Below are 26,896 nucleotides of genomic sequence, written 5' to 3' on the forward strand. Positions count from 1 at the left end.
AATCTAGCACCCATACACAAAAGTGGGCCCCAGTGAGCACATAACACATGCATGCATGCACATCCACCCACCCACACATGTACACACACACTCAGTCACTTACGCATGCACACCCACACACTGAAATAAAAAATGCTATAAAGATGATGATCCTGTGCACGATCTTATTGGCCCATGTGCTGATGTAGGAGCTACACGACCATGTAGCTATCTCTTTCTCTATATATAAATATATATATTTATATATATAGTGAAGCAATTTTCTGTCCGGGAGTGTGGTCTACGCCAGCACTCCCATGTGTCTATTTCTCTCCTCCTTAAAACAAAGGGGTAGAGTTGTCTTTTCATATGGGGAGGAGAGAGATAGACTCATGAGAGTGCTGGTGTAGGCCACACTCCCGGACAAAGTTCTTTTTCCTATATATATTATAAGGGTTGATTTAGACCGATGCATTAATCCTAATGCAGCGTGATCCGATGTTGGGTTGGGATTTCTCAACCATAGCCCAACCCACAGACTGAAAATATAAGCCAAGCCAAGTGAAATATTGGGTGGTATGTTTGGGGTTTTTAGGCCCAAGTTACATCAGTAGCCCAATCATCAACCAAAAGTCCAAATTCAACAAGAAACCCACGTAAACCTCACCAAATACCTCCCAATTGTCCTCCCTTTTCTCTCTTCTTTTTTTGGTGGGGGTGAGTACTCCTTGTCCACTGTTTATTAAAAGCTCATTTGAATAACAAATGTTAATAGGGAAAGCTATACATTGAAAGTGTCAGCTAGAGCAGCCAGTAAAGGGCCTTGGCTACTAGTAACTAAGGCTGGGTTTGGTATGCATTCTTGGGATGTATTCTATGTTGATTTTGCATTCTTGGATGTTCAATATAGTTGTTTTTTATGGTCCAAGAATGCGAAATCGACCTAGAATGCATACCTAACACAGCTTAAGTCTATTGTTCAAATTCCTCGGGAGTAGTCAATAGTGGGTTTGGGGTGTAATAAAATATCATGACGACATTGTGAAATTCCCCACACATGGGATTTTTTATTTTCTCTCGTACTTTATTTTTTTTATTATTTCTTTTCTCTTTATTGTTTTTAGAGTAGAGGATGGTGGTGGTAAATATAAACATAATTCTTTATTACTACACCAAACTTCTTTAACATCTATCCGCATCCTGTATGCGTGCTCCAAGCCCTGCAAAAAGCCAAAAATCTCTGCCTCCAAAGTATCCCCTGATTGCATATATCCTGTAGCTACCAAAACAAAATGCACATAGCCCAACCAGAGGTGTTTAGACTTGGGTTTAAGGCTCCTGTGCAGATTAAAATAGGGTGATTTAACATGGGGGTGGGGTCACATAATGTAAGAGGAGAAAGGTCAAGAGAAACCAAATGTGAACAATCAGAGAGGGGGGGGGGGGGGGGATAGAGAAGGGGGTGAATGTTAAGATCATAAATCCAGTGAGTTACAAATTTAACGACCAGATTAGGATCAGACTTAGCTGATCCTTTAACAACTTTATTCCCGACATGCCAAATATAATAAAAAGTAACAATAAAAGATTAAGAAGAACCAAATAAGATATTGTTTTACAAGAGAGTTATTCGAGAGGAATGAAACACAAAGATGTTCAAACAAAGAATTGGAGAGAAACTTGGTTCTCAATCCCATCCTTTAACAACTTTATTCCCGACATGACAAATGTAATAACAAGTAATAATAAAAGATTGAGAAGAACTAGATAAGAGATTGTTTTTCAAGAGAGTTATTTGAGAGGAACGAAACACAAATATGTTCCAACAAAGAACTGGAGAGAAACTTGGTTCTCAATCCCATGGGGCCTGCAGATCAAATACGCTTAGTACATTCACATGAGAGGAAAATTTGTCAGATGGATTCAACACATGAACCACAAAAACAAATGTACGCTCGATCAAGATCCATTCGAGGGAATCGCTTTGATTGGAATTCCTATATGTAAAACACATCAAAAGAATAGTTTAAATTTAGGTTGTAAATTGAGTTTCCAAAGAAAACGCCACCGCTTAAAGAAATTGGAATCACAATAGGGGCAATCTGATGGCCTAAGATATTTAGTGGTCAAACGAATCAAGAAGGGGCCATCCCATGCCAAGGAGCACCACCATCGGTCCTCGTAACTTGAAATAGGAATTTAGATAATTTCTCCTACAGAATCAGGTGGGACATAGAAGATAGAAAATGTGTATTCCAACTATAATTAGTTATAGCCTCATAGATAAAAAAACAAATCACCATAATTCTGCCTAAACTCCAAGGGATGCAATGTTGTTTCAAGTCTAGGATCCTTGTTTGGTCATATCCTTGGGATCAAAGATCGATTTATTGTGAAAGTACATAGCCTTTAAAGCACGGATCCAAATGATAGATTTGTCAATTGTAAACCTCCATCCAAGCCTTAGAAGTAATGCTCTTTTATGGGTAGAGGCTTTGCAAAGTCCAAACCTACCAAAAGTGGTGGGTGAACAAACTTGATCCCAACCAATTAAATGAAGCTTTCTCGCACTCCCAAAGTCCCCATTCCATAAAAAAAAGACAGATAGAGTCTAAATTACAATATATTTTCATAGGAAAAGGAAAAAAGGCAAAAAGTAAGAAGGAATAGTCTCCAAGGGATGAAGAAGGCTGCTGGTAGGAGGGCCTTGAGAAACATTTTGAAGGATGTGTCTCCTGATATTGTTTGTTTGGCTGGACCTTGTGAACCTTTGTTCAGGTCTTTTTCCTTGGTTTGTAGTGGGGGACTTCAATGTGACTTTGTTCTCAAATGAAAAGAGAGGTCTGGGTAGTTTCAATAAGGGATCAGAGGCAGATTTTCAGGCCATGATTGATTCTTGTTCTCTGATCAGTACTCCTTCCCAAGGAAATTTTTTTACTTGGTTAAATAACCGAAGGAGGGGTAATATGGTAGCTGTCTTGGATCGAAGTTTTTATTCTCAAGGTTGGTTGGCGTTATTTCATGACTGTGCCCAGCGGGTGCTGCCCTGTATAGCTTCGGACCACTCCCCATCCTGGTGTTTTCTGATGGTGTTCCTTGTCCGGTTAATTGCTCTTTCAGATTTCATAAGTTCTGGTCAGAGCATGAATATTTTTCGAGGGTGGTGTCTGAGCATTGGCAGGATTCGATTGTTGGTAATCCCATTGTTGGGTTGTGCAAAAAACTCAAAGGCCTCAAATTTTTGTTGCGCTCTTGGGCCAGGAATGTGTTTCCTAATATTAATCTAGCTCTCGACGCTGCTGAGACCAAGTTGAAAGAAGTGCAGGCGGCAATAGAGGCTGAAGGTATGTCAGATGAGCTCTTCAACCAAGAAGCGGATGGTAAGATGGCACTTTTAAAGGCAACTGAAATGCATGAGAAGCTATGGGTAGAGAAATCTAGAATTAGATGACTCAAAGAGGGAGATAGGAATTCAAAATTCTTTCATATGTCGACCTAGATTCGAAGGAAAAAGCATGATTCAATCACTAAAAAAGGAGGATGGATAGGTAATTTCTAACCAGGCTACCATTGCTGATTATGTTGTTAGTCATTATGAATCTTTTCATACAAAAGTTCCTTTGGTTTCGCACAATGATCTTCTTGAGTATATCCAGCGTGAGATTGACAATGTGGATAATATGTGCTTGGAGATGATTTCCTCTACGGAGGAAATCAAGAAAGCGGTGTGGGACCTAGACCCTAATAGCTCTCTAGGTCCAGATGGGTTTTCAGGTGCTTTTTTCAGAAAGTGTTGGGATATTGTCTCCTTTGATTTTTGTGCGGCTGTAAAATATTTTTTCTCTTCGGGAAGGATCCCGTTTGGTGTTAACAATTGCTTCATTACCTTAATTCCGAAGTTTGATGGGGCTCAGTCGTTGGATAAATTCAGGCCTATTTGTATGGGTAATTTTCTGTGTAAAACCATCTCAAAGGTGATGACCATGAGATTGGCAGTGAAGCTCCCTAGACTGTTGTTTGAAGAACAAGGTGCATTTCAACAAGGAAAAATTATTTCTAATAATACTATTATGGCCTCTGAGTTGGCTAATCTCATGTTTGCCTCTACCAGAGGGGGAGGTATGGGTAATAAAGTAGAGATCAAGAAGGCATATGACACTTTGGCTTGGGATTTTCTGTTTGGGGTTCTAAGGAAGATGGGGTTCTCTGAAAGCTGGGTCGACTGGATTCATCAGCTCCTCCTCCCTTCCAGAATCTTTGTTTTATTAAATGGTGATCCAGTTGGATTCTTTGGAGTCGAAAGGGGTCTTCGGCAGGGTGATCCCATCTCTTCGATGCTTTTTATTTTGGCAGATGAAGTTCTTTGTAGAGGTCTACAATCCTTGCTATCCTCCAAAAAGATTAAGGCTCTCTCGGGTCCTAGACGGGTGGTTACTCCCACCCACCTTTTATTTGCTGATGACATTTTTATTTTTATGAATGCTTCTAGCAGGTATATTCATAATCTGAAGATTTTTCTAGAAAAGTACCAGGACTTTTCGGACCAGAGGGTGAGTCAGGAGAAAACCAAGTTGTTTTTTGGAAAAGTCCCTCCTCAGAGACGGAATAGGATTTCTAGTGTCCTAGGAATTCCTATTTGCTCCTTATTAACGACGTAATTGGGTGTGGAAATTTTCAAAGGATGGATCAAGCGGGAGCATATTTTACCTTTGATGGATAAGATCAAGGCGCATCTGTCGAGTTAGAAAGGAAGGCTTCTCTCTATGGCTGGGCAGGTGGAGTGGGTTAGATTTATGATCTCTGGTATCCTAGTCCACAATTGCTCTATGTATTGGTGGCTTGAAGCGTTGGTGAAGACCTTGAAAAGGTGGATGAGAAATTTCATCTGGGTTGGGGATGCAGATTTTGGGAAAAAAATTTCTATCAAATGGGATATTGTTTGTAGGCCCAAGTCAGAGGGTGGTTTGGGTATCCGACGTATGAGGGATGTTAATAAGGCCCTTCTTTGCAAGTTGGCTTGGCACATCCAACAGGGGCTATCAAGCTAGAGTCGTTTCATGAGAGCAAGATTTTTTAATCAAGATGGTTCTGTCAAGAGGACCTATATTTCCTCCTTGGTGTGGCCCGGTATTAAACGTATTTGGAATATTTTATCGGAAAATGAGAGATGGGCGGTTGGCAATGGTTCAAAAATTCAGTTTTGGTTTGACAAATGGTTGGGTCCCTCCTCTATTACGGAAATGTATTCTTTAGATCCGGTTTTCTTCCAGGGCTTTAATTGCAAAGTGGTGGATTTCATTATTGATGGTCAATGGAGTCTTCCTTAGGTGGAGTCGCCCTTTTTGTTGAGCATTTTTGACTTGGTTAGACAGATTCACCTCCCTCCCGAGCTATTGGATGATAAATGTTTTTGGATTCAAAATGCTGCTGGCGAGTTCTCAATTAATTCTACTTGGGATATGATTCGATCAAAAAATCCTAAACCTCCCTGGTTGTCTATCATTTGGAATAAATTACTTCTCCCCCGGCTTTCGATTTTTGATTGGAGAATCCACCATGGAAAGTTCCCCTCTAACGACCTGGTGAAGAAATTTGGAATCCCTTTACCATCTAGGTGTGGTCTTTGCCTCCGTGCAGAGGAGTCTTTACACCATATTTTTTGTGAGTGCCCTTTTTCCCAATTTTTGTGATCCTCCTTTTCAAATACTTTCAGCTTGGCTTGGCAGCAACATGATTCGTTTCTAGATTTGAGTGCTTGGTGGAGGAGTAAAGCAGTAGCATCTTCTCTGCGTGATGTTTGGATGTGTGGTCTCTCTCTAATTTCTTATTTTATATGGCTGGAGAGAAACAAGAGACGTTTTGAAGGTAGGAGCAACAATGAAGCTCAGGTATGGAGCTTACTTCTCAGAGAATTGACGAGGATCTCTCCCTCCATTCGGTGCAGGAATATTACTGTCCAAGATCTCCTGTTGGGGAGGCACCTCAATATTTCTTTATTGCCTCGAAGTCCCTCCCGATTTTTGGAAGTCTTCTGGTCTAGGCCTTCTCCTGGATGGGTTAAATTAAATATTGATGGCTGCTCATTGGGGAATCCGGGCAGATCAGGTGCAGGGGTGTTTTCCAGAATCTAGAGGCTCAAATCATCTTCTCTTTTAGGGAATTTTTGGGAGTGGATACTAATTTCTCTGCTGAATTTCATGCTCTAATTTTGGGTCTGGAATTCGCAAAATGTCTTGGTGTTTCTAGGCTTTGGGTTGAGTGTGACTCGGTGGCAATTTTTATGTTGGTTTTTTAGAAGCTAGTGCCCTGGTATCTTTGGTAGAGATGGCTTGCTCGGTGCTTTCTTGGACTTGATAGTGTGAAAAATCTCCCATTGTTTCTGTGGGGCTAACCCAATAGCTGACTTCTTAGCTAAATCGGCAATGTCTCTGTAAATTTTGTCTATGATGGTGCTGTTGCCTCCCCTAGTTTAAGAGGAACTTGTCGTGGATGCTCGGTGCAGAGCTAGGTTCAGATTGTTTCACCCTTAATTTTGTGCATGTCTCTCTTTGTTTGCCCTATTGATGGCGGTGCCACAAGTGGGGATTTTTGCTTTTGTGAGGTGTTTCATATTCCATTTTTTCCTTGATCTCTGTGTATTTTTTTTCTTCTTCTCTTAAAATACATGACCCTTTAGCAAAAAAAAACAGAAAAGGAATAGTCGTCAAAACAAATTAAATAAGAACTCTAAGTTGTGCAAAAGAAAGGAAGTTAGACTTCCAGGTTGAATGTCTACTACTAACTCTCTTAACAATGTACGCAAGGTCTTTCACTTTCGACCTAGAATGGAAGAGATTAGTACCCAAGTAAAGGGAGTCCTGTGACATCTCTTGGATGCCAATCAAAGAGAAAAATCTTCTACAATCAAGAGGGTCCACATTCCTGCTAAAGAATATTTCACTTTTGTTAAAATTGATATCTTGCTCAGAAATATCAGAGAAAAAGGTCCAAAAAAGATTTTATTGTGAGAATATCTTCATTAGTAGCTCTACAAAAGATGAAATTATCATCTGCAAATAGGATATGAGTAATTTTCAGGGCATGGGGAGCAATTTTTATGCCGTGAAACATACGAAGATATCTGTAGGCCGCAAGAAGACGGGATAGAACCTCCAGGACAATGATAAAGAGATAGGGGGTAAGAGGGCATCCTTGTCGGATTTCCCTGGAGGCAAAAAAAAGTCCAAAAGGGTTATCATTGATCTTAATGGAGAAAGAGGGGGAACAGATAAGATTAAAAACCAACTTGTGCCAAGTATCGCTAAACCCTAAGAAACCAAAGCATGAATAAGACCCAATTGCAGTTTGTCATATGCCTTAGCCATATCAATTTTGGTAGCCATGCACAAAGCACCCTTTTCGTTTTTTAAGACTTAAAAAGTTGAATATTTCTTGAACCAATACAATATTGTCAGCAATATGCCGATCAAGATAAAAGCAGCATGGAATGGAGATATTAAAGAAGCTAGGTAACCCTTGAGGCGATTAGCCAAGAATTTAGCGATAATTTTGTAAGAGACATTGCAGAGACTGATTGGGCGGAAATCAGATACCCTAACAACATTGTTTTCTTTCTCTTGCTCTAAACATGTGCATAATACCTTTTTTAGGACCACCATTAGTGTGGCGTGCATATTCCTCCTCACATGGGTATCATGGGGAACCTTCTCCCAAAATATAATATTGCTTCCTACTCCCGTCAGAAAAGAAAGCTAGGCATCATATTAATAAATTTGTCCAATTTGCATCTAATGGTCTAATCTTTTTGCTTTTAGGGTAATGATTTTCACGACGGTAGAGTAGGAAACCACACCAATGAGAGATTGGGGAGACAAATTCGATCAGTAGGCTGCCCACATATTGATTAATGAGAGAGTGTGAATGTGGGTTCCATGGGTCTTGTGAAAGGGAATGTGGATTCATTCCCATTCTAGTGTCGTGGGAATATTTATTTCTTTGAGGAGAAAGAACACTGTCAAATTGAGCAGCGTACACTAGCGCCTCCCTGCGTCTGCTTCTATCCTCTTTTCTATGAAATAACATATGTAACCCTACTGTGGGAAAAGAAATTTAGACACAGCCGGTGTAGCATTCTTTCTCTCTTTTCTTTTAAATTTACCAACTTAGTGTATGAACTTATTTTTTTATGATGGCACGGCGTCAGTCTTTCCATTTTCTTTACAATTTCACATGACATCTTACATTTTTAACTTCTTTCTTGTAATATAATTCACTCATTTAAATTTTGAAATCTTCTTATCAAATTGACCATTTTGTCTCTATTGTACTAATCTCCCTCTCCCCCTTTTTCAAGTGAAAGGATAAAAATGGTATATGTACCTATTAACCACACTACAAGTGATGCTTTTTGATTGTAGAATTAGGCAATCTAATGGACTGAGTGGTAAATTTTATGGAAGGGTAGGAATGGTACACAAATTAGTCTCAAAAGGAGTATGTGGCATCAAATGTAATGAGTGATTACAATGTGAAAGAAGAGTAGAGGGTGTCATGAAATTATTGGAAAGAAAATGATCAATATGATGGCTTTTGTGGGTTCAAATTGAAAAGAGAGCTACATGAAAGATGTCACTATTACCCAAGACTGAAAAGCCAAGAATAATTTGGGTTATACAAAATCATTGAAAAAAAATTTGGCTGATGTAAATTCTTTTGTATCAGATAGGGCCCAAATTTTGTGACTAGTTAGACCCCAAGGTCCTCTACTCATATGTTAAATTTCAGTCCCCAAATAGATGGCGAAGTGGAAAATTAGAGTTTTAAAGAATCAATACAATGGGAGAGAGTGCACAATGTTGGTCAGATTATGATAGTCGGGCATTGACGTATTGTGACGATCCGTTCCGTCGCACAACGTGGGAGGTGGTGGGTGTTTCCTATGAGGTGGTTCTCGTCTACGGATGGTATGGGCGTGATCCACGCTTCTCAAGTAAAAGAAGGGTCTTATGTCAATTATCGGGGGATGGGGGTCATGCAATCATATGGAATGAAGTCGCCACCTAGGATTAGGGCCTAGGACTCAATTGGTGTAGCCCTATGAAGGGCTACATGATTTCATTTGGTCTGGTCAAGTTACGAGAGTGGGAAGGTATTAGGCACCCATCTCGCCCGGGTAAACCAGTCATTCTACTAGATGTTTGATTTTGAATATTCTCCCATAATGAATGTCTTATATCAACATGCATGGCTCAATGATGATGTACAAACTGTTCAAATAAAACCTAAACTACACTATACTAACTACTATGTATAGTACACATGAATATTTTAGAGTTTACATTGTGTCAAAATCAAAGGTTAACGATAGAAATGTATACATGTATGCTAAACCGATGTGATTATGAAAAATGCAAGATGGAAAACATCCCCCGGCTCAGGTGGAGACAAATGATTGACTTATCTTCTGTCGGACAGAGTAACGGCTTTACAAGTATTGAATCTTGGAATCTTGGACAAAATAATGGCTTACAAGTATTGAATCTTGGAACCTCAGGTAGAGTAACAGCGTCACGAGGTTTTGGGACTCGAATGCTCGATCCTCAGACGGAGTAACTACGCCATAAAGAATTCTCAAATCTTTAAGGGATTCGACTGGAATTGGGTCGAAAAGTCAAGTTTGGGTAATCCGGACTTTGGACAAGGCAACTAGGCTTGGAAATTTGGACTTAGGGATGGGGAGGACCTCAAAATGGGTGAAACAGGGTTTTGGGAAGCAAAGAAAGCAAAAGACAGGCTTTGGGGATGCTCTTCCCGAAGTTTGGAAATGCTTCCAAATGAGGGGGAGAACCCCTATTTATAGGGATTCCCGCCCCTCTGCGGCGCTGCAATAATCTCAAACAATTTGGCGGCGCCGCGTGCACAACGCTGCATAATTCCAAACAATCTAGCTGTGTCGCACGCACAGCGTTGCAGAAATCCAAGTGATCTTGCGGCACTGCGGGTACGGGGCCACAAGAATGATTCATTCTGCTGTGGCACCACAAGCCCTTGTATGGCTTGGGACCACCGTGGTCAGGGAAGGTGAGCAATACCTCCTTCAATATTTGGTAAAAAGGTATTGTGAATCATTTCTAGGGATATGAGAGTGATATGGCTTGTGTGCAGGGGCAAGAGTTCTTGGGGGGATGTCGTCAGTCATCCACGTCCAGTTATCGTCATCGCAGGGGATGGTGACAAAATTCAACGTCTACACATACGTAGGTGGATATTTGATTGAGTTTCAGTATGATTTGATACGTCTAATCCAAATTCTAAACTCTCTATCAATGGCGAGTATAGCTGCAAAGCACAAGTGGAGGATGAGAATGAGTTTTTCTCAAAAAAAAAAAGAAAAAAAAGAAAAAAGTAAATAATTGTACCATATTGTAATAGAAATTCGACTGATTACATCGATTCCAAGGTCTTTTACTCACACATCAAATTTTAGCCCAAATGGCTTGCTAAGTGGCATAATATAGTTTTGAAGAATCCAGACGATGGAGGAGTGCACAGTAATGGTTGGATTATGGTAGACATGCATTGACATATATAGGAGAATATTTGATTGATTTTTTAGTATGAAAATTTTTCATATCTAATCCAGATTCTATCCTCTCTATCAATTGTCAGAGTAGCTGAAGAGCACTAGCAACATAAGAGGGTGAGAACGAGTTTTTCCCAAAACAAAAATAATTGTACCATTTTTATAGATAGAAATCTGTAAACCCCACAAACATTATTTTATCAATAAAAGGGAAAACATAGAGGCATTTAGTTCAAATGAAAGTACTTCTTCTATTACAATTTCTATATGAGTAAGTCCTGATGATCTATTCATGCAATTTTTTTAGCAATAGATGAGCGATCCGTTTGATTCATTCAAATTCCATACTTTATCATTGTATTTTTTATTCTGTTTACTCATCGGTTCACTTATTTGATTTTGCAGCATTGTAGGAGCTTTTCTAGTAATTGTGGGGCTCTACCTAATATTATGGGCGAAGGCTGACGATATGAAGCAGTATGAGATAAATGATGATATCTCCATCAACTCACCCTTGATTCAACCATAAGAGATCAAAAGTGTATTAAAATCAGTTTTCTCATAAGAGAAATGATATAAATCTTATAGATAATATCATAAGCAGAAGGTCATCTCCAGAAAGGCATGACTGGAAAAGTATAGCTGGAGACACTTGTATTATTAGGCACATTGATTTAAAAATACTTTTCTGAATTTGCCATTCTAATATTTATTTTTCTTCTTTCCCATCAATATGCCTAATAAAGTAAAATGCTCTAGTATTTGCCACATGGCAATACATGGGTTAGTCCATGTAATAGAGGATTAGTCAAGCATCTCATTGGTACAATTTCAGTTTAAAATGAGTAGATGAAGATGTTAAAAATTACAAAAGATGTCATTTGTATTTTATATTTATCTCTATTTGCTGGCATTTTGGTATTTTTTCTGAAACTTTGAATCAAAGTTTGAGCAATTTTCCTTACTTATTTTGGACAAAAATTTGGCCATGGAGATGTATCTGGGGTCCTCTCAGAACTAATCAATGTACTGCCAAGGGGCAAATAGTGAAGCATTATACTTCGCTAGGCAAAGCGACTCCTAGATGGACCTTTTTTTTATGCAGTATTTTTGTAAACCTCGCACCTAATTTTTTTTATAAAAAGAAAATTTCTCTCAATTACGAGTGCAGTTCTATGTGATAATTTACTAAGTAGAAGGAAGATTTTAGTATAACTGGTTATAACCTTTCCTTGTAATAGGATATATAGGCCTTGCTTTTTTTCTTAGTGTTTCTTAATTATTTGACTAAAGGGCTGAATGGTAAGTTAGGATGTTCCCCCATTCCGAGTCAATTTTTCTATAAATTCAGGTTCCCTTGACCCTGGAGTTGTAGGATTGAAAATATAATAAATTTACACAAAAATGAAACAAAAATTATATGGCTAGAAATAACATAGAACATTAACAAAAAGTGTGATAAAAGTTTTGGAATAATATATATGGTTATATCATATATTGATTCCTTTTGAATATTGAAAAGTATGCCGCAAAACATGTATACTTTGAGAAACATATAGTTCATAACAAATTTTTAATGGGTGGTGCATCCTCAATCATGGTACTCGGGATGGTATCCCTCCTGAGTCCCAGAGAAGCAGTCAAGTTATGGTGCTACCGAGCACCAACTTGCCTGAGTACACATTGAAGAAGCCCTCCAAGGGCAAGGGAAAAATGTCGCCGGACATGTTTATTCCCAAGTGGTCAGTACGAGTCGATCAAAAAGTTTTGGGTGATGCCATTGCTGCCAAGCAAATGGCGTTGAACTGCATTCCTCCTACTGATCGGGTGGCGCTCTCCGATATGGAAGATCATTCCTTGGAGAGTAAAGCCTATGCTCGGGCTTATGAGGTAACTTCTCTTTCTTTTTGTTCCTTTAGTTTTAATGAGTCTTTTCATTTTCCTGACCCATTTAAATTTTCAGGTGCTGACTTATGCCTCCGGGGTTGTTCTATGGAAGAGGAAGTATGCTTCCGTGTACAGTAAGCTTGACAAGGACTATAAGGATCTGCAACGGGTCTGTGAAGATTGTGATCAGCGCATCCTTTCACTCCAGCAAGAGGTTACTGAGCTGAAGCTGGCAAAGGGAACTGCCGAGATTACCCGGGTGGCAGCCGAGAAGAGCTCCAGCGATTCTGTCCGAACCCAAAAGAAGGCCGAAGAGGAATCGAAGAAGAGGGGCAGTTTGGTGGAGAATCAGAACGTGGAGATCTCCAACCTTAAGACTAGGCTGAGGAATGCTGAGGATTCAACGAAGGAAGTCAGGAGTTAGGCGGTGGCGGCCTACATAGCCTCAAAGGAGAATAGGGTGGAACACCTGAAGACCTTCGCGAAGACATTGATGCAGTACGCTTACACCTTCTGGAGGCAAGTGAAAGAGCGGGATCCCACCTTCAACTTCACCACTATGAAGGAGGTGGAGAAGATGTTGTCCATGCTAGAGGATGGCTGTTTTGTTCCCCTCCCATCAAAGGGGGAGGTGAAGATTCCCGTGTTGAATGTTTCCAAAGGTACTGCGGAGTTTTCAGGAGCTAGGGTGGGGAGCTCGGGTGTCGGCGAGCAGATTACTGCAATTGAAGCTAAACAGATTGCCGTAGGAAGCTGAGCGTGCCAATTTTATGGTAGAAAAAGCTGAGCAGGTTCCAACTAAGTTGGTGGAATCCCCTTCCATCCTGGCCCAAGATACTGAGAAGTCCTCTACTTCCGATGCTGAGAATCCGAGAACAGATACTTAAGCCCTAGTTTAGTTTCACCCCATATCTTGTCCTTTTGGTTTTTTTTTTTTATGCTTGTATCCAAGCTCTGTTGCCACGCTTTTTTTTCTTGTATACAAAGAGATTACTTTTAATGACAATGTTTTCCAGAGCATGACTTTTGAATTCTGCATGTAGGGTCATCCTACAATGCGCGGTGTACACTCTGATGGAGCAAGTGAAGAGGAGGAACTTCATGCACGGTTAAAAATGTATGAATCTTTAAATGCAGCTTTGTGGAGGTTTAAGACTTGTCTTGAGAAGGAGCTTGACTACTACAAGTCGCTTGAGAGGTGGGAGGATGATCTAGTTAAGAGGCTTGATTTCGCCAGGGTCATTATTGACGATGTTGTTGATTATCTTTGGATAGAGAGCCACGCCGCTGCAAACTTGGCCATTGATCATCTCTTAAAGTCAGTGGTCTTCCATCATTTTTGCGAGGACAAGGCCCCGGAGGGTGCTCAGCATTTATACAACAAAGTGAAGAAGGCTGCCCCCTACTTTAAGTGGGAAAACATTAAACTGGGTTTTAATCCCGAACTCCCTATACAGGATGTGAAGTTGGAGCCTTCTTCTATTTCCTTGCCCCTCTTTCCTCCTCCTCAGAATCTTCCTGGCCCATTGCCTCCTAATGCTCGGCGCCCCAGCAAGAGATTTATGTATCTGTGACATTTTCATGTATTATATACACTTTGTAAATGTAACTTTTCATAATTTTTGCTATGAAATCTTCACCTTTCATTATTTGCCAATGGTTTATTTATTTATTTTTTGTTCGCCTCCTGTCGTTTGCTTCTAATGTCACTACCTCCATTATGGACGATAGACCATTAACTTTATTGTGGTGCAACTCACCACCATGGTACAACTCACCATTATGGTCGGTAGACCATTGATTTTATTGTGGTGCAACTCACCACTATAGTGCAACTCACCATTATGGTCGGTAGAACATTAATTTTATTGTGGTTCAACTCACCATTATGGTCGGTAGACCATTAGTTTTATTGTGGTGCAACTCACCACTATAGTCGGTTGGCCATTAGTTTTATTATGATGCAACTCACCATTATAGTTGGCAGACCATTAGTTTTATTGTGGTGCAACTCACCACTATGGTGCAACTTACCATTATGGTTGGTAGACCATTAGTTTTACTGTAGTGCAACTCACCATTATGGTTGATAGACCATTAGTTCTTTTGTGGTGCAACTCACCACTATGGTTGGTTGACCATTAATACGGACATTGATGATTCGCATATTGAAATAGTTTGATGAAAATGCTTCTATTAAATATAGATGAAATTTTTTTTTTTCCAGAAGCTTGGAATAACTACATAAGTGAATAACTACATAAGTGATTTTAGAATACATGAGGACTGACCTCTACTGATAGAATTTCCTCAAGTTTTCTGAGCTCCATGATCATGGTATGGGTACACCCTCCAAAGTCTCCAAATGATAAGCTCCTGAAGCTACTTCTTTGGAGATTCTGTATGGTCCTTCCCAGTTGAGTGCTAGTTTTTTTATGACTCTTGGCTCTAAAGCTTTTACCTTGTAGAGCACAAGGTCCCCTTAGTGAAAGGCTCTTAGCATCACCTTGTCATTGTAGTGGCGTGCTATCCGTTGTTGATGAGCAGCGTTCTTCACCCGCGCTCTCTCTGAATTCTTTAAATTTCTTCTCGAATTGCTTCCCGTTATCTGTGATAAGGTTCCTCAGAATTCCATATTTATAGATGACAGACTGGAGAAAAAACTTCCATACGTTGGCTGTTGTGACTGTTGCCAACGCTTTTGCTTCCAACCACTTGGTGAAGTAGTCAACTGCTACCCCCACGAATTGCCTTCCTCCGATTGCCTTTGGGAATGGTCTTAGAATATCTATCCCCCATTGCATTAAAGGTAGCACGATTGAGATGGTGGTGAGCTCGGTTTCCAGCTGGCATGTGATCGATATGAAAGTTTGGCACTTAATGCATTTTTATACAAAACTCATTGCATCTTTTTGCAAGTATGGTAAAAAATACCCTTGTCTGATCACCTTGTGAGCTAACGCTATGCCCCCCAAATTTTGTCCACAAATGCCAGTGTGTATCTCTCTGAGGACATAATCAGCCTCTGACAATCTGAGGCACTTCAAATATGGCATAGCATATGCCTTTTTGTAGAGTACTCCTCCGATCATGATGAATCGTGCTGCTCTCATCGTTATCTTCTTAGCTTCTTCTTTGTTGGTCAGGAGTATGCCCCTCTGGAGATATGCGATGAGTAGGTCCATCCAACAGGGTTCTTCTTCAATTAGCATCATATTCTCCTTTTCTTCAATGCTTGGTGCTTCTAGAATGTCTATGTACATTGTTCGGCCTAGCTTTTGAAAATCTAACGTGGCCAACCTGTATAGCGCATCTGCAGATGCGTTCTTTGCACAGGGCACTTGCAATATTTGAAAGTAAGCAAATTCAATCGTTAGTTTGCGTACCTTCTCTAAATATTGTGCCATGCGCTGCTTCTTTGCTTCATACTCTCCATTCACTTGATTGACCACCAGTTGTGAGTCACTTTACACGGTGATGCTTTTTACCATTAGGCTCTTTGCAAGGCCTAAACCAGCTATCAATGCCTCATACTCAGCCCCATTATTTATAGTTTAGAACTTGAATCTTAGTGCATACTAAACTATAAATCCTTCTGGGCTCGTCAAAAGCAGCCATGCCCCGCGTCCGACGCTGTTGGAAGTGTCATCCATATAAAACGTCCAGGGTTTTGTCTGTTCTTCATAATCGGTGTCTACTGCTAAGTTGTCATCTGGTATGGTGCATTTGATGATAAAATCTGCCAATGCTTGCACTTTTATAGTGGTGCGCGGTTTGTACTGCATCTCAAATTCTCTGAGCTCAACCGACCATGCAACTAAATGTCTCGAGTGGTCGGGTTTTAACAATATCTTCTTTAGAGGTTGATTCTGTTGGATAACCTACAGGGGAGTGAATAGGTCACCTTAGTGGAATTTAAGCCTTTTTAAATTTTATACTAAATTATCAAGACAATGTAATATGAGATAAATTAAAGCAAGAGAGACACAAGCATTTATAGTGGTTCGACTCAAGCTTGAGTCTACATCCACTCCTCTCAACCTTGAGAGACCTCCACTAAACTTTTCCCTTTCAATACAATAGGTGGAGAAAACACCTTTGCAAATCTTTTTACCAGAATAAGAGAATCCATTACATAACCTAAGTATAGTTTAGGAAAGTGCAAGATCAACCTTACTCATCTAGAGTTAACCTGACTCAAGAGTAAGAAAGCAATTAAAAAGAGATTGAGGTAGAAGATACCTAGGCAAGAAGTGTCCTAACTTACTTCTTGCAAATACAATTGTGAATATGCAATGAAAGATGCAAAGATGCTTAACCTCTTGAGCTTTGTGCTAGAAGAGAATAAGGTCTTGAGCAATGATGTCAAGCTTGAGTGACTAAGACTTCTTCTTGACTTGTGATGATGGCAATAAGAGCTTGAATTGGCTTTTTCACCTTACAATAAAGTAATCTTTTGGACTGTAGTGATGGTGAACAATAAACTCTATTTATTGGCAGCAATTAATGCTCAAAAATCATGTGTCAAAATAGCTCTAACGGCTATAAAATGGCTAGTTTTTAGCTCAATCGGTTGACCGCTTGGTTCTGCCCATCGACCGCTGAATATGACCATTATGGAAAATAGAGCCATTGGAGAAAATTGTTTAGACAAATTTTTCCAACCGGTCGATCACCGATCTACCGGTTGTGAAACCAGTTTAGCCACTATTTGTGGTAGTCGATTTGGTCAATCAGCCGCTCGATCGATTGTGAAACCGATTGACAGTTTTGGCTTTTTCACAATCTGTCTTTGGCAGACATTGACATGTATTGGTTCCAGTTTATACCAAGGTCTTTATGGGCTTTTAAGTAGCCCGCTAAGGTCTTTAGATATGCATGAATGAATGCTATGCAAGTTTCACTAATATTCATGCAATACAATGTGCAGAGGAGTGTGTGTTGCTAATACATTAAATCTTCAGTCTTGGCTTGAATTTGACTTCTTCAAGTGATGTTCTTCAATCTTCAAAAGATCTTTGTCAAGGTTTTCTTTAGAAACTTCGCATGTCTTCGAAGTCTTGATCTTGAACATCCATAAGGTTTAAGTTCTTTAATTCTTGGTTTGATTCCATCCTCAAATCTGTTAACACAATAATACACAATGGTCTTGTGCCAATATGTTTGTTATCATCAAAACCATCATGGAGGAAGGGAAGTATTTTCCCAACAGATTCGTCACCACCACTATTGTGTGAACTTGAAAGTAAGGCCTTAGCTTCTGTGTAGCCACTATTAGAGCTTAGGCGTGCTTTTCTATGTTGCTATATCTTGTTTTTGCATCCAGGAGCACTTTACTGACATAGTATACTAGCTTTTGCACTCTCCCATCACCTTTTACCAATACTGCACTGACGGTTACCGTGGTAACCGCTAGGTAAAGCTGGAGCTCATCCCCGGGATTAAGTTTCATTAGCAATGATGGATTTGCCAAGTATTTCTTTAGATCTGCGAATGCTTTTTAACACTCCTCTGTCCATTCAAAAGTAAGTTTTACCCCTTTGGTCTGTCTTTCACTTGCTCAATTTTTCAGTGCTTTGAAAAATGGAAGACACCGATCACTAGAAGCAGAAATAAACCTCCCCAGTGCAGCTACTCTTCCCGTTAGCTCTTACACTTCTTTGATTCTTCTAGGTGGCACCATATCTAAGATGGCCTTGATCTTGGTTGGATTCGCTTCTATCCCCCTTCATAATACCATGAAGCCAAGGAATTTACCTGAAGTTATCTCGAACGTACACTTGGCAGGATTGAGCTTTATTTTGCTTTTCCTTAAGACATAGAATGTTTCGTCGAGGTCGATTTTGTGGTCATACACCTTCAAACTTTTCACAAGCATGCCATCCACATAAACTTCCATGTTGCACCCTATCTGCTTTTGGAAAATTTTGTTCACCAGTCTTTGATAGGTGGCACCTGCATTTTTTAGCCCAAAGGGCATGACTTTATAGCAGAATGTGTCTCTGCCAGCTATGAAGGAGGTCTTCGGTATGTCGGGCTCATACATTTTGAATTGATTATAGCCTGAGTAGGCATCCATGAAACTCAACAATTCATGATCTGCCGTGGCATCTATCAATAAGTCAATGTGAGATAAGGGGTAGTAGTTTTTAGGGCATGCTTTATTCAAATCAGTAAAATCAATACACATACGCCACTTGCCATTAGGCTTGGAAACCATAACTACATTAGAGAGTCACTCAGGATAAATGGCCTCTTCAATGATCGTGCCTCCAGTAGCTTGACTACTTCCTCCATCACTTTTCCCTGGCATCCAGGTGCAAAGGTCCTCTTCTTCTGGAAAATTGGTTGTGATACTGGATGGACATTTGGCCTGTGCTCATCTAACTCTCGGTCAATTCTGGGCATATCAGTAGCTAACCATGAGAAGACATCTGAATTGGCCCTTAAGAACTCCACCATGTGCCTCTTCCATTCACTAGTCAGGCTTGCGCCTATCTACACGGTGCAGCGATCATCCCCTTCAACAATCTCCACCAAGACTAGATCCTCAGACGGCTCTAACCTTTCCTGCTTCGTATCACCACGAGCATCTTCAAGTACTCCTTCCCTTTTCCTCTTAGATAACCCTCATAGCATTTTCTTGAGGTTATCTGGCTTCCACGGTACTCTCCTACTCCTCCTTCAGTGGGGGTGGAGACTATGGCATGCAGGGCATTGAGGCCTGGTCGGCTAAGTTTTCCATTGAAGGTGGAATTGAACTTTACCACTAGAAAATTCATCATTACTATGGACAACAAGGGCTCAGTCCCCACAGTCACCAATAGCTCAATAGAGCCCTCCACATGCACGGGTGCTCCGAAAAATTCATATAGTGGAGAATCCACCTTCTTCAGCATCTCAGGCTTCAATTACATTTTCCCAAATGCATCATAATAGAGCACGTCAACCGAGCTTCCATTATCAATCAATATCATGACCACCGAGCAATTGGCGATAGTCATCTTGATCACCAGGGCATCATCATGAGGTGACTGGATAACGGAGAGATCTTCATCCGAGAAGGTTATCTGTTGCTTGGTCCTTCTTCTCTTGTTTGGCATTTCAACCTGAAACACACACCGAGCATGATGTTTTCTGGAATTTGAAGATTCTCCTCCCAATCCTGGGCCTCCAAAGATAGTGGCTATCTCTCTGAGGAGTGCATTGTCAGTATGGCGCCTACGATTAGCTGGATCTGTCCTATCCTCATTATCCCCCAACCGAGTGGGGGAATTTTTCTCTTTCCTCGGGTTCCCATGGTCAGTTCTCCTGCCTCCGATCACCACCACCCTTTTTTAGGAATCTGCTCAAGCGGCCCCTCTAGATAAGGGCTTCTATCTCCTCCTTCAACTACCTGCAATCCTCTGTGTCATGGCCATGGTCTTGGTGGAAACTGCAATACTTGTTCTTGTTGCGCTCCTGTGCATGCTTAATCATCTTCCCTGGCCAGCGTAGGATCACTTGATCCTTAATTTCATTAAGGATGTATGCTCGGTTGTGGGTGAGGGCGGTGTAGGTGTGCTCTGGTTTCGAATCGCTCCTCAGGACCCATGCCCGATCATCTCTCTTTCTCTTCCCGTCCTTTTGGTCCTTGCCATCTTTGTGGCTATTTCCTCCAGAATGGGAATCTTTCTTTTCCTGATCGCAAGAACCTCTACAAAGGTTGATGTGCTTTTCGCAACGCGAGAAAAGATCGTACATATCTACAAGCTCATCCATGATGAGGGACTTCTTTAATTCTACATCCCTAATGCCATTGCGCAAGGCTTGGAATTTCACAATAGGGTCCAAGTCCCAAACTTCCAACGCCTCGCTGTTGAATCTTATAAGAAAGGCTCTTAGCATCTCATCGGAACGTTGTCTGATGGCCAACAGATTGGCCGCTGTCTTCCTATGGACTCTAGAGACTGATCGTGACTTCAGGCGCGCGAACCACTGTCTTACCGAGCCCTTTAAGGTAGAGGGGAATATCTGGAACATGATGGCGTCTAATGCTCCCTGGAAGAGCATTACAGACTTGAAACTCTCCAGATGGTCCTCTGGATCTGTTGTACCTCCATACTGCTCAATGGTGGGCATCTTGAAGCCTTTGGGTAGGCGTTCTGCCCTGATCTCCTCCATGAAGGCAATGTCGGTGGTGAAGTTGAAGCCGTGGCTTGGAGCACGACTCTTACCTTTTAGAACTGCCTGGATCTGCTCCTATAATTCCATCACCTTGTTGTTCAAGGCCTGTTCGACCATGGTCATCTGAGATCCTGCCTTCTATTGTCTCCTAGAACCTCTTTATCGTTCCCCCGAACATTGTTGACATCGCTGTGATTTTCACTGTGTTCAGGAGAATGTGTTCTTTCCTTCGTCTGGGATGGGTGTGGAGGTGGCGGTGAAACTCCCTGGAGGATGTTATGTTGCATATCCATCTGTTTCAACTGATCCTGCAATAGAGTTTGCATCGCCTCGAACTGCTCTACCGTTATGTATCATGGTGGATCGATAGCACCCTAGGTTGAGAATCTTCCTCCTGGGAATCGGTCTCCTCTCTAATAACATTGCCTCGTTCGGCGTGAGGGCCTGAGGATCTTTCTGGTGCCTCATCTTGAGCAATGGACCGAGCAGCGGCAGCAGCAACAACTTTGGAGACTTTTGATTGGTTGTGGGTGTTAGTAATCGTGGTATCTTCGCAGGTTTTTCCTCTTCGTTCCCACAGACGGCACCAAAAACTATTGCACAAAGAAAGATGTTATTGAATTTGCGAGGTTTCCCTCTTTGCAACATAAGAATTAATAATGAACACAAATAACTCTATCAAATATTTATTGATTGATTAGATAATTAATCTCCCCTTTCTTGTGGCACTATGGCCTCTCTTTATACATGTTTCCCCCATGATCCCCTTTGCAAAGACGTGCGAGATTGCCTTCCTTCTTCCCAGGATGATTGAGTCATTCTAGGCTTTGGATACTCCCTGGAGGAGTGATCTCCTCCTAATTTTCAGTCATCGAGAATCTTTCCAACTAATCTTGTTGACATGTCTATCCACGTTTTACCTTATCACATATGACAGATGAATCCTCGAGGGGATATGCTTCTAGGGCCCATTCTTCCATGTGTCACCCTATAACTGGTTGGATACAATATGGTGTATCAGTTTAAATTTCCTTTTGTTGGACCACACTTACCAACACCTGGAAGCTAGGAATGGATTCATTGTATTTTTTTACATCAAAGACAGTTCACTCGGTTCATAATGCTGCCAAATGTTTTACTATTTCGTAATGTCCAACCCACGAATATCATGGTCGTAATTGGTACCAAAAAAAAAAAGAATATCATGGTCGTAATGGTCACCATTGATATCGATATAGACTAAGCAGTGTAGGGTCTTTGTCGGCTGAAAATTTAAAACCAGCCATTTTTTGGTTGATATTCTCAAAGCTATTAGTATTAGGTACAAGACAGAAATACCTTCTTTTAATATATAAGCTCTTTTCATATTAAATGGGAGAAAGAATGCTAACAGGTGCTGTGTGTGGGTGTGTACCTATGCCCAGACACCGCCGGTGCAAAAAGACCACCACACCCCTAAAAAGGTGGACAGGTCTAGGGTTGCAGCGATCTTTTTGCATCGGGTTTTCTAGGCACAGGTACGTAAATGTGCACACACAACAACGGCTATCGTTCCTTTTCCCAAAAAAATTGTCAGTTTTAAGTACAGGTAATAATGATATGCATTTTTACCCCAAAAAAAAAATAATGATATGCATCAGTCCAAATGACCACTTTCTCTAACCTAGCTTAACCAATCCTATTAATACATGGGTGTTACCGTATTTGCATGTTTGGTCACATATAGTCTAATCACTAAGGTTCAGTTTGTTTAGAAAGGAAGGTGGGGTGGGATTGTTGGGAAGATGGGACTCACATGTTGGTGGGATTTTGTTGGGGTGAAAATGTTCAGGTGAAGTTACTTTTCTCATGAACAGTAACCAAAGTCCAACTAATTTGGAAGGACTTTGGATAGCAAAGGGGTGAGGGACCTTTATCCCCTCAAGTACAGTACACACTCAAGTGCATCAAAAAGGTACATCTGACGATGCACATGCACTTGGGGGAGTGTTTTAAACAAAATCACTTTAAGGTGCACCGTCAGATGTACCTTTTTGGTGCACTTGAGGTGATAAAAATTCCCCAAATTAACCAAACAAGATTGGGGTGAGATTTTGAAATGCCACATGAACATTTTCCAATCCATTTCTCCCATCCCACCTGAGTCCCCTCTAAACAAACATGGCCTAATTAAATGGGCTGGCCTGTAGCTCCGATGGGCAGCTCATCCTTCATTCCTTTCTTTTTTCTTTTTTTTCGGTAAACTCATTCCTTTCTCTTAAAGTAAACTTACTTTTTAATTCCTCTCCCAACTAGGCAAGTAATCAAATTAGGCTTGTTTCTTTATAGTTTTTCTAGATAGTGTGTTTTGGAAGACCCTACTACTCACCACATAGCTGTGTGCACACCCATTCCATTCTGCAAACAATACCCACCACATAGTAATTTGGTTGATACTGAAAAGTTTGCCACTGGAGGCACCGACGTATAATGACAATGAGAGAGGGTTTCATACTACGGTTGAGATCAGTTTTACATCAATAGACAGGGAGGATGACTAATAGTCAAATAAGGGTAGATGTTTATTATGAGAAAAGGTCAAGGGAGGGTTTCAAATCATCAAATAAGGGTAGACATTTATTGATGAGAAAGGATTAAGACCATGCTTTTAGGTTACGGTATCAGATCACCCAATACGGTCGATACTGCATGGTTTTGAAGGTGGCTGATACCGATACCTGGTCAATACCGTATCAGTGCAACGGTATGGACAAGGGATAAAATAATCAAAAGTTCTATTTATTTAAAGAAAATTAGGGATAAGCTTGTCCGAAATGGCTGATCCTTATCGATACTATCGATTGATATCGTATCGATTTTGAAAGTAACTGATACCCGATTGGATACCTTGCACCAAAACCATGATTAGGACCAATTGGTGAGATATGAAAGGACATGCATAAAAATAGAAAACTACACGTTGGCATTATGTACGTCCTTTCCCAAGGACAATACATGTGATAAAGCACGACAATACTAACACATCAAACTCTACCAAACAAAAAAAAAAAAAAAACACATCAAACAAATTATTGTCATCCCGTGATTGGTTACTTGACCATTTTGCCTTTGATCTCATCAGAACATAGGTCAACGTTTTTGTTTTGTATATTTGAGAAGGACGAAAATTAAAAGTTTACACTCTATCTAGTGGATCTGGCTCTCCTTAAACCGTAGCAGAAGCTGGAGGGTCCCGCGCTTGGAAACCACCTCCAATATAGGGAATTTAGCTCGTCTCCAGGGAACCCAACAAGCCCAGGGTGCTGTCAGCCATTGGGTTATGCTGCACACATCCCTAGGTGTGCACCGAGATGTGTGCGGCACAGCTCAGCCACTGGATGCCCCCTGGCAACACCCTGGGCGCTGGTCTCCTTGGAGACGATCCTGATCCCAATATAGGGGTTGGTCATTTAAGGGGGTTGGACCCTCCAGCTCACCCTTGTTTTTACTGTCGTTTAAGGGGGTTGGACCCTCCAGCTCCCGCCATAGCTAGAGGAAATCGATTTCCCTATCTAGTAAGGTTCCTGTAACTTGCGACAAAATTTAGAAATCAGTCACTTTTTGGCTGATACTCCCAATCCATATCAGTATTGGGTACCGATGATATCGATATAATATTAATTGGCACATTGATACGATACCAATATTTGATTCATGGTCGAACCATCTTTTAGTATCAACGCATGATTACACGGGTATGGCCAATACAAGAAAAAAAAAAGCATTGAAGATCTATGTTTAAATTTTGAACGATGGAGATTTTGTAATTTCTATCTCTGTTCTTTTTTTGCGTTTTGATTGTTATGAGAATGGTTTGTATAATTACTACACTTAGCTATATTTGTGGGGGCATCGAGAAGGTTTCAGCCTGTTGCCACTAAATTTGGCATCGCCGGCATGATTTGAAGATGTCACAAAATGAATTGAATCAAAGAGTGGGTTCTACTAGTGCCTTGATAATCCAAAGACTTTTCAAATGCAATGCCAAGAAAAAAGAAAAAGGAGAAGTCAAATTAATTTACTCTTCAGATACAACTATGGTAAAATGTTTACAAACCCTCCATTAACGCCCAATGACGTCTCTTTTGAGATGCTCTCATCTTGCCATTGAAAGACTGTAGAGATCTTCAATTTGACTAAGAACATAGTACTGTTGAAGAGTAACCTCAACAGTTTCTTTTAAGGAAAAGAACAGAAACCATTAACAATTACACTACTCCTAAAAAAGAAAAGATAAAAAATAAAGATAAATTGCAAATTGTTTGATTGATTTGAGGATCCCTTCTTCATCGTCATCATCACTTATATAGTTGTAGCTGGCAATCCCTTGTAGTCATTAGGTGGTTAAGTAATTTCCTATATCCATCACTTCACATTTGAATTTAAATTTGAACACTTGTAGGTGGTTACGTAACTAGACATAACCTCTTTCACCACCTTCCCACTTTGTTGTTCAAATTTTAAAAAGGAACCCATTACATGGCACATGCAATGCACGACCTTGAAGTATGCATGATTTTTTGGCCATTGATTGTTTTCTGACGGTTTTTGGTCATGATCGTTTCTGACCGAATGGACCATTTTCGGTCCTTGACCGTTTTCCGACTGTTTTCAATCACTGACTGTTTTTCGATCACTAATTAACATATTAGTTTTGACTTAAATAGATTTTGGTCTATTTCTCTATTGATCGAAATAAATCAAAAATGAGGTATAAACAATACCCCTCACAATCCCGTTGAATACTGTCACTATGCTAGTTCAATGGGATTGTGGATATGTAATCGTATTCGGTCAGGGAAGCCAAGGCCGTGCAATTAGTTCGGGATAGGCAGCTGCAACTTGAAATTGGCTCTAGGGCTTAAATTGGAATGGACTCGGTCGATTCTGTTTTCCGATTTATTTTGGAATTAGCAGTGACAAATTTGTATGTGTCTGGACATAACTTATACTCCTCAGTAGGCTCCATGAGCCAATCAACTAGGATCTCACGCATGCTCTGAGTAATGTCTCTATGTACTGTCTCCAAAAAATCAGAACTAAGCTTGAGACAAGCTTAAAACTATACTTGTCCTCTTTGAGGTGGCCATCCGAGAAGGATTTAATAGTCTTCATCTATGTCTTTAGCATGCAACTAAAGACAAATCAAGATTTAAAATGCCCACTTGCACCTACCATGTGAGGCTGTGACGGCTTAGGTAAGGAATTCTATGTCTTCAACTTTCTATTGATTCCATCCCCTCTATATTAAATACCTTCAAAGCGTCGTCTCTCTCAAGAGCAATGTGATCTTTGGATAGCTTTCCTTGACATGACTCTTGCGGTGTGGATCCAATGTGGACCGTGTTTGCAGCATGGATAAAACCGTTGGTGCAGTTCTGCAGTCACGAAAGTTGTTACAACGGTTGCTAGTGGAGCCCACTCATTCGCACCAGAACTCTCTTGCTCCCTTCTGAAACCGTTGATGTCTGGTAAGCATATTCAAGAACAAGGTGGGCAGAACGTGACTGTGAAAACCGTCACTTATGGTAGACCCAAAACGGTTTTGGAATTAAACGTAATTCACGCACTTGCCCTTCAAACACATGGATCATGCCCCTCAAAACATCCAACGTGCGGTACACCACCGGCATCTAAATTTTTTTTTTGTTTTTTATAGCCGACTCTCCTGCGAAAGAAAATAGCTCTACGGCGGTTTTCTGCCGCCCTTGACAAAAGTGAGAATGTGGCTTTCTATCTCAAGATTTGCTGGGTTTGCCCCTGGTTGAAGTACCGGCATTGCCCCTCGTTCGGGGGGTCTGGTTATTGGCCAGTAACTAGTCTATCGGTCATGAAAATCACCAACAGCCGGCTGGTAAATAAACCGTGCCCCTTGACGATAGGTTACGGTTTTTTGGTGCCCATTTACAACAAGATTTGCCCCTGATTGAGCACCATTTCTGTGCCTGATTTGGGATTGAATTCCTTTCATCGGCAGTTATTTTTCTTGGCAATAAGATTCAATTCTGGCTGGTGTCCCACCAGGCGTGCCAAAAATGTTGCCATTATATTCGACATCGACGGCATGATTTGAAGATGCCACAAAATGAATTGAATCAAAAAGTGAATTCTACCGGTGCTTTGGTAGTCCAAGGACGTTTCAAATGCAATGCCATAAAAAAGAAAAAGGAGAAATCAAATTAATTTACTCTCCAGATTCAGATATGGTAAAATGTTTACAAACCCTCCATTAACACCCAATGA

General features: G+C 40.7%; 1 protein-coding gene across 2 annotated transcripts in view; it reads left to right on the top strand.

The window, feature by feature from the left end:
- LOC122662084 (WAT1-related protein At5g64700-like) overlaps positions 1 to 11,144 on the top strand; it is a 91,160-nt gene extending 80,016 nt beyond the window's left edge. For both annotated transcript variants that reach the window (XM_043857642.1, XM_043857641.1), the window contains exon 6: positions 10,967 to 11,144. In XM_043857642.1, the coding sequence (XP_043713577.1) occupies positions 10,967 to 11,090 (124 nt within the window). In that variant the 3' untranslated portion in view covers positions 11,091 to 11,144. The remainder of the gene's footprint in view (positions 1 to 10,966) is intronic.
- The last annotated feature ends 15,752 nt before the right edge of the window (positions 11,145 to 26,896 follow it).

Source organism: Telopea speciosissima, chromosome 5, assembly GCF_018873765.1.
Source record: "Telopea speciosissima isolate NSW1024214 ecotype Mountain lineage chromosome 5, Tspe_v1, whole genome shotgun sequence".
In the NCBI taxonomy this organism is placed as follows: Eukaryota; Viridiplantae; Streptophyta; class Magnoliopsida; order Proteales; family Proteaceae; genus Telopea; species Telopea speciosissima.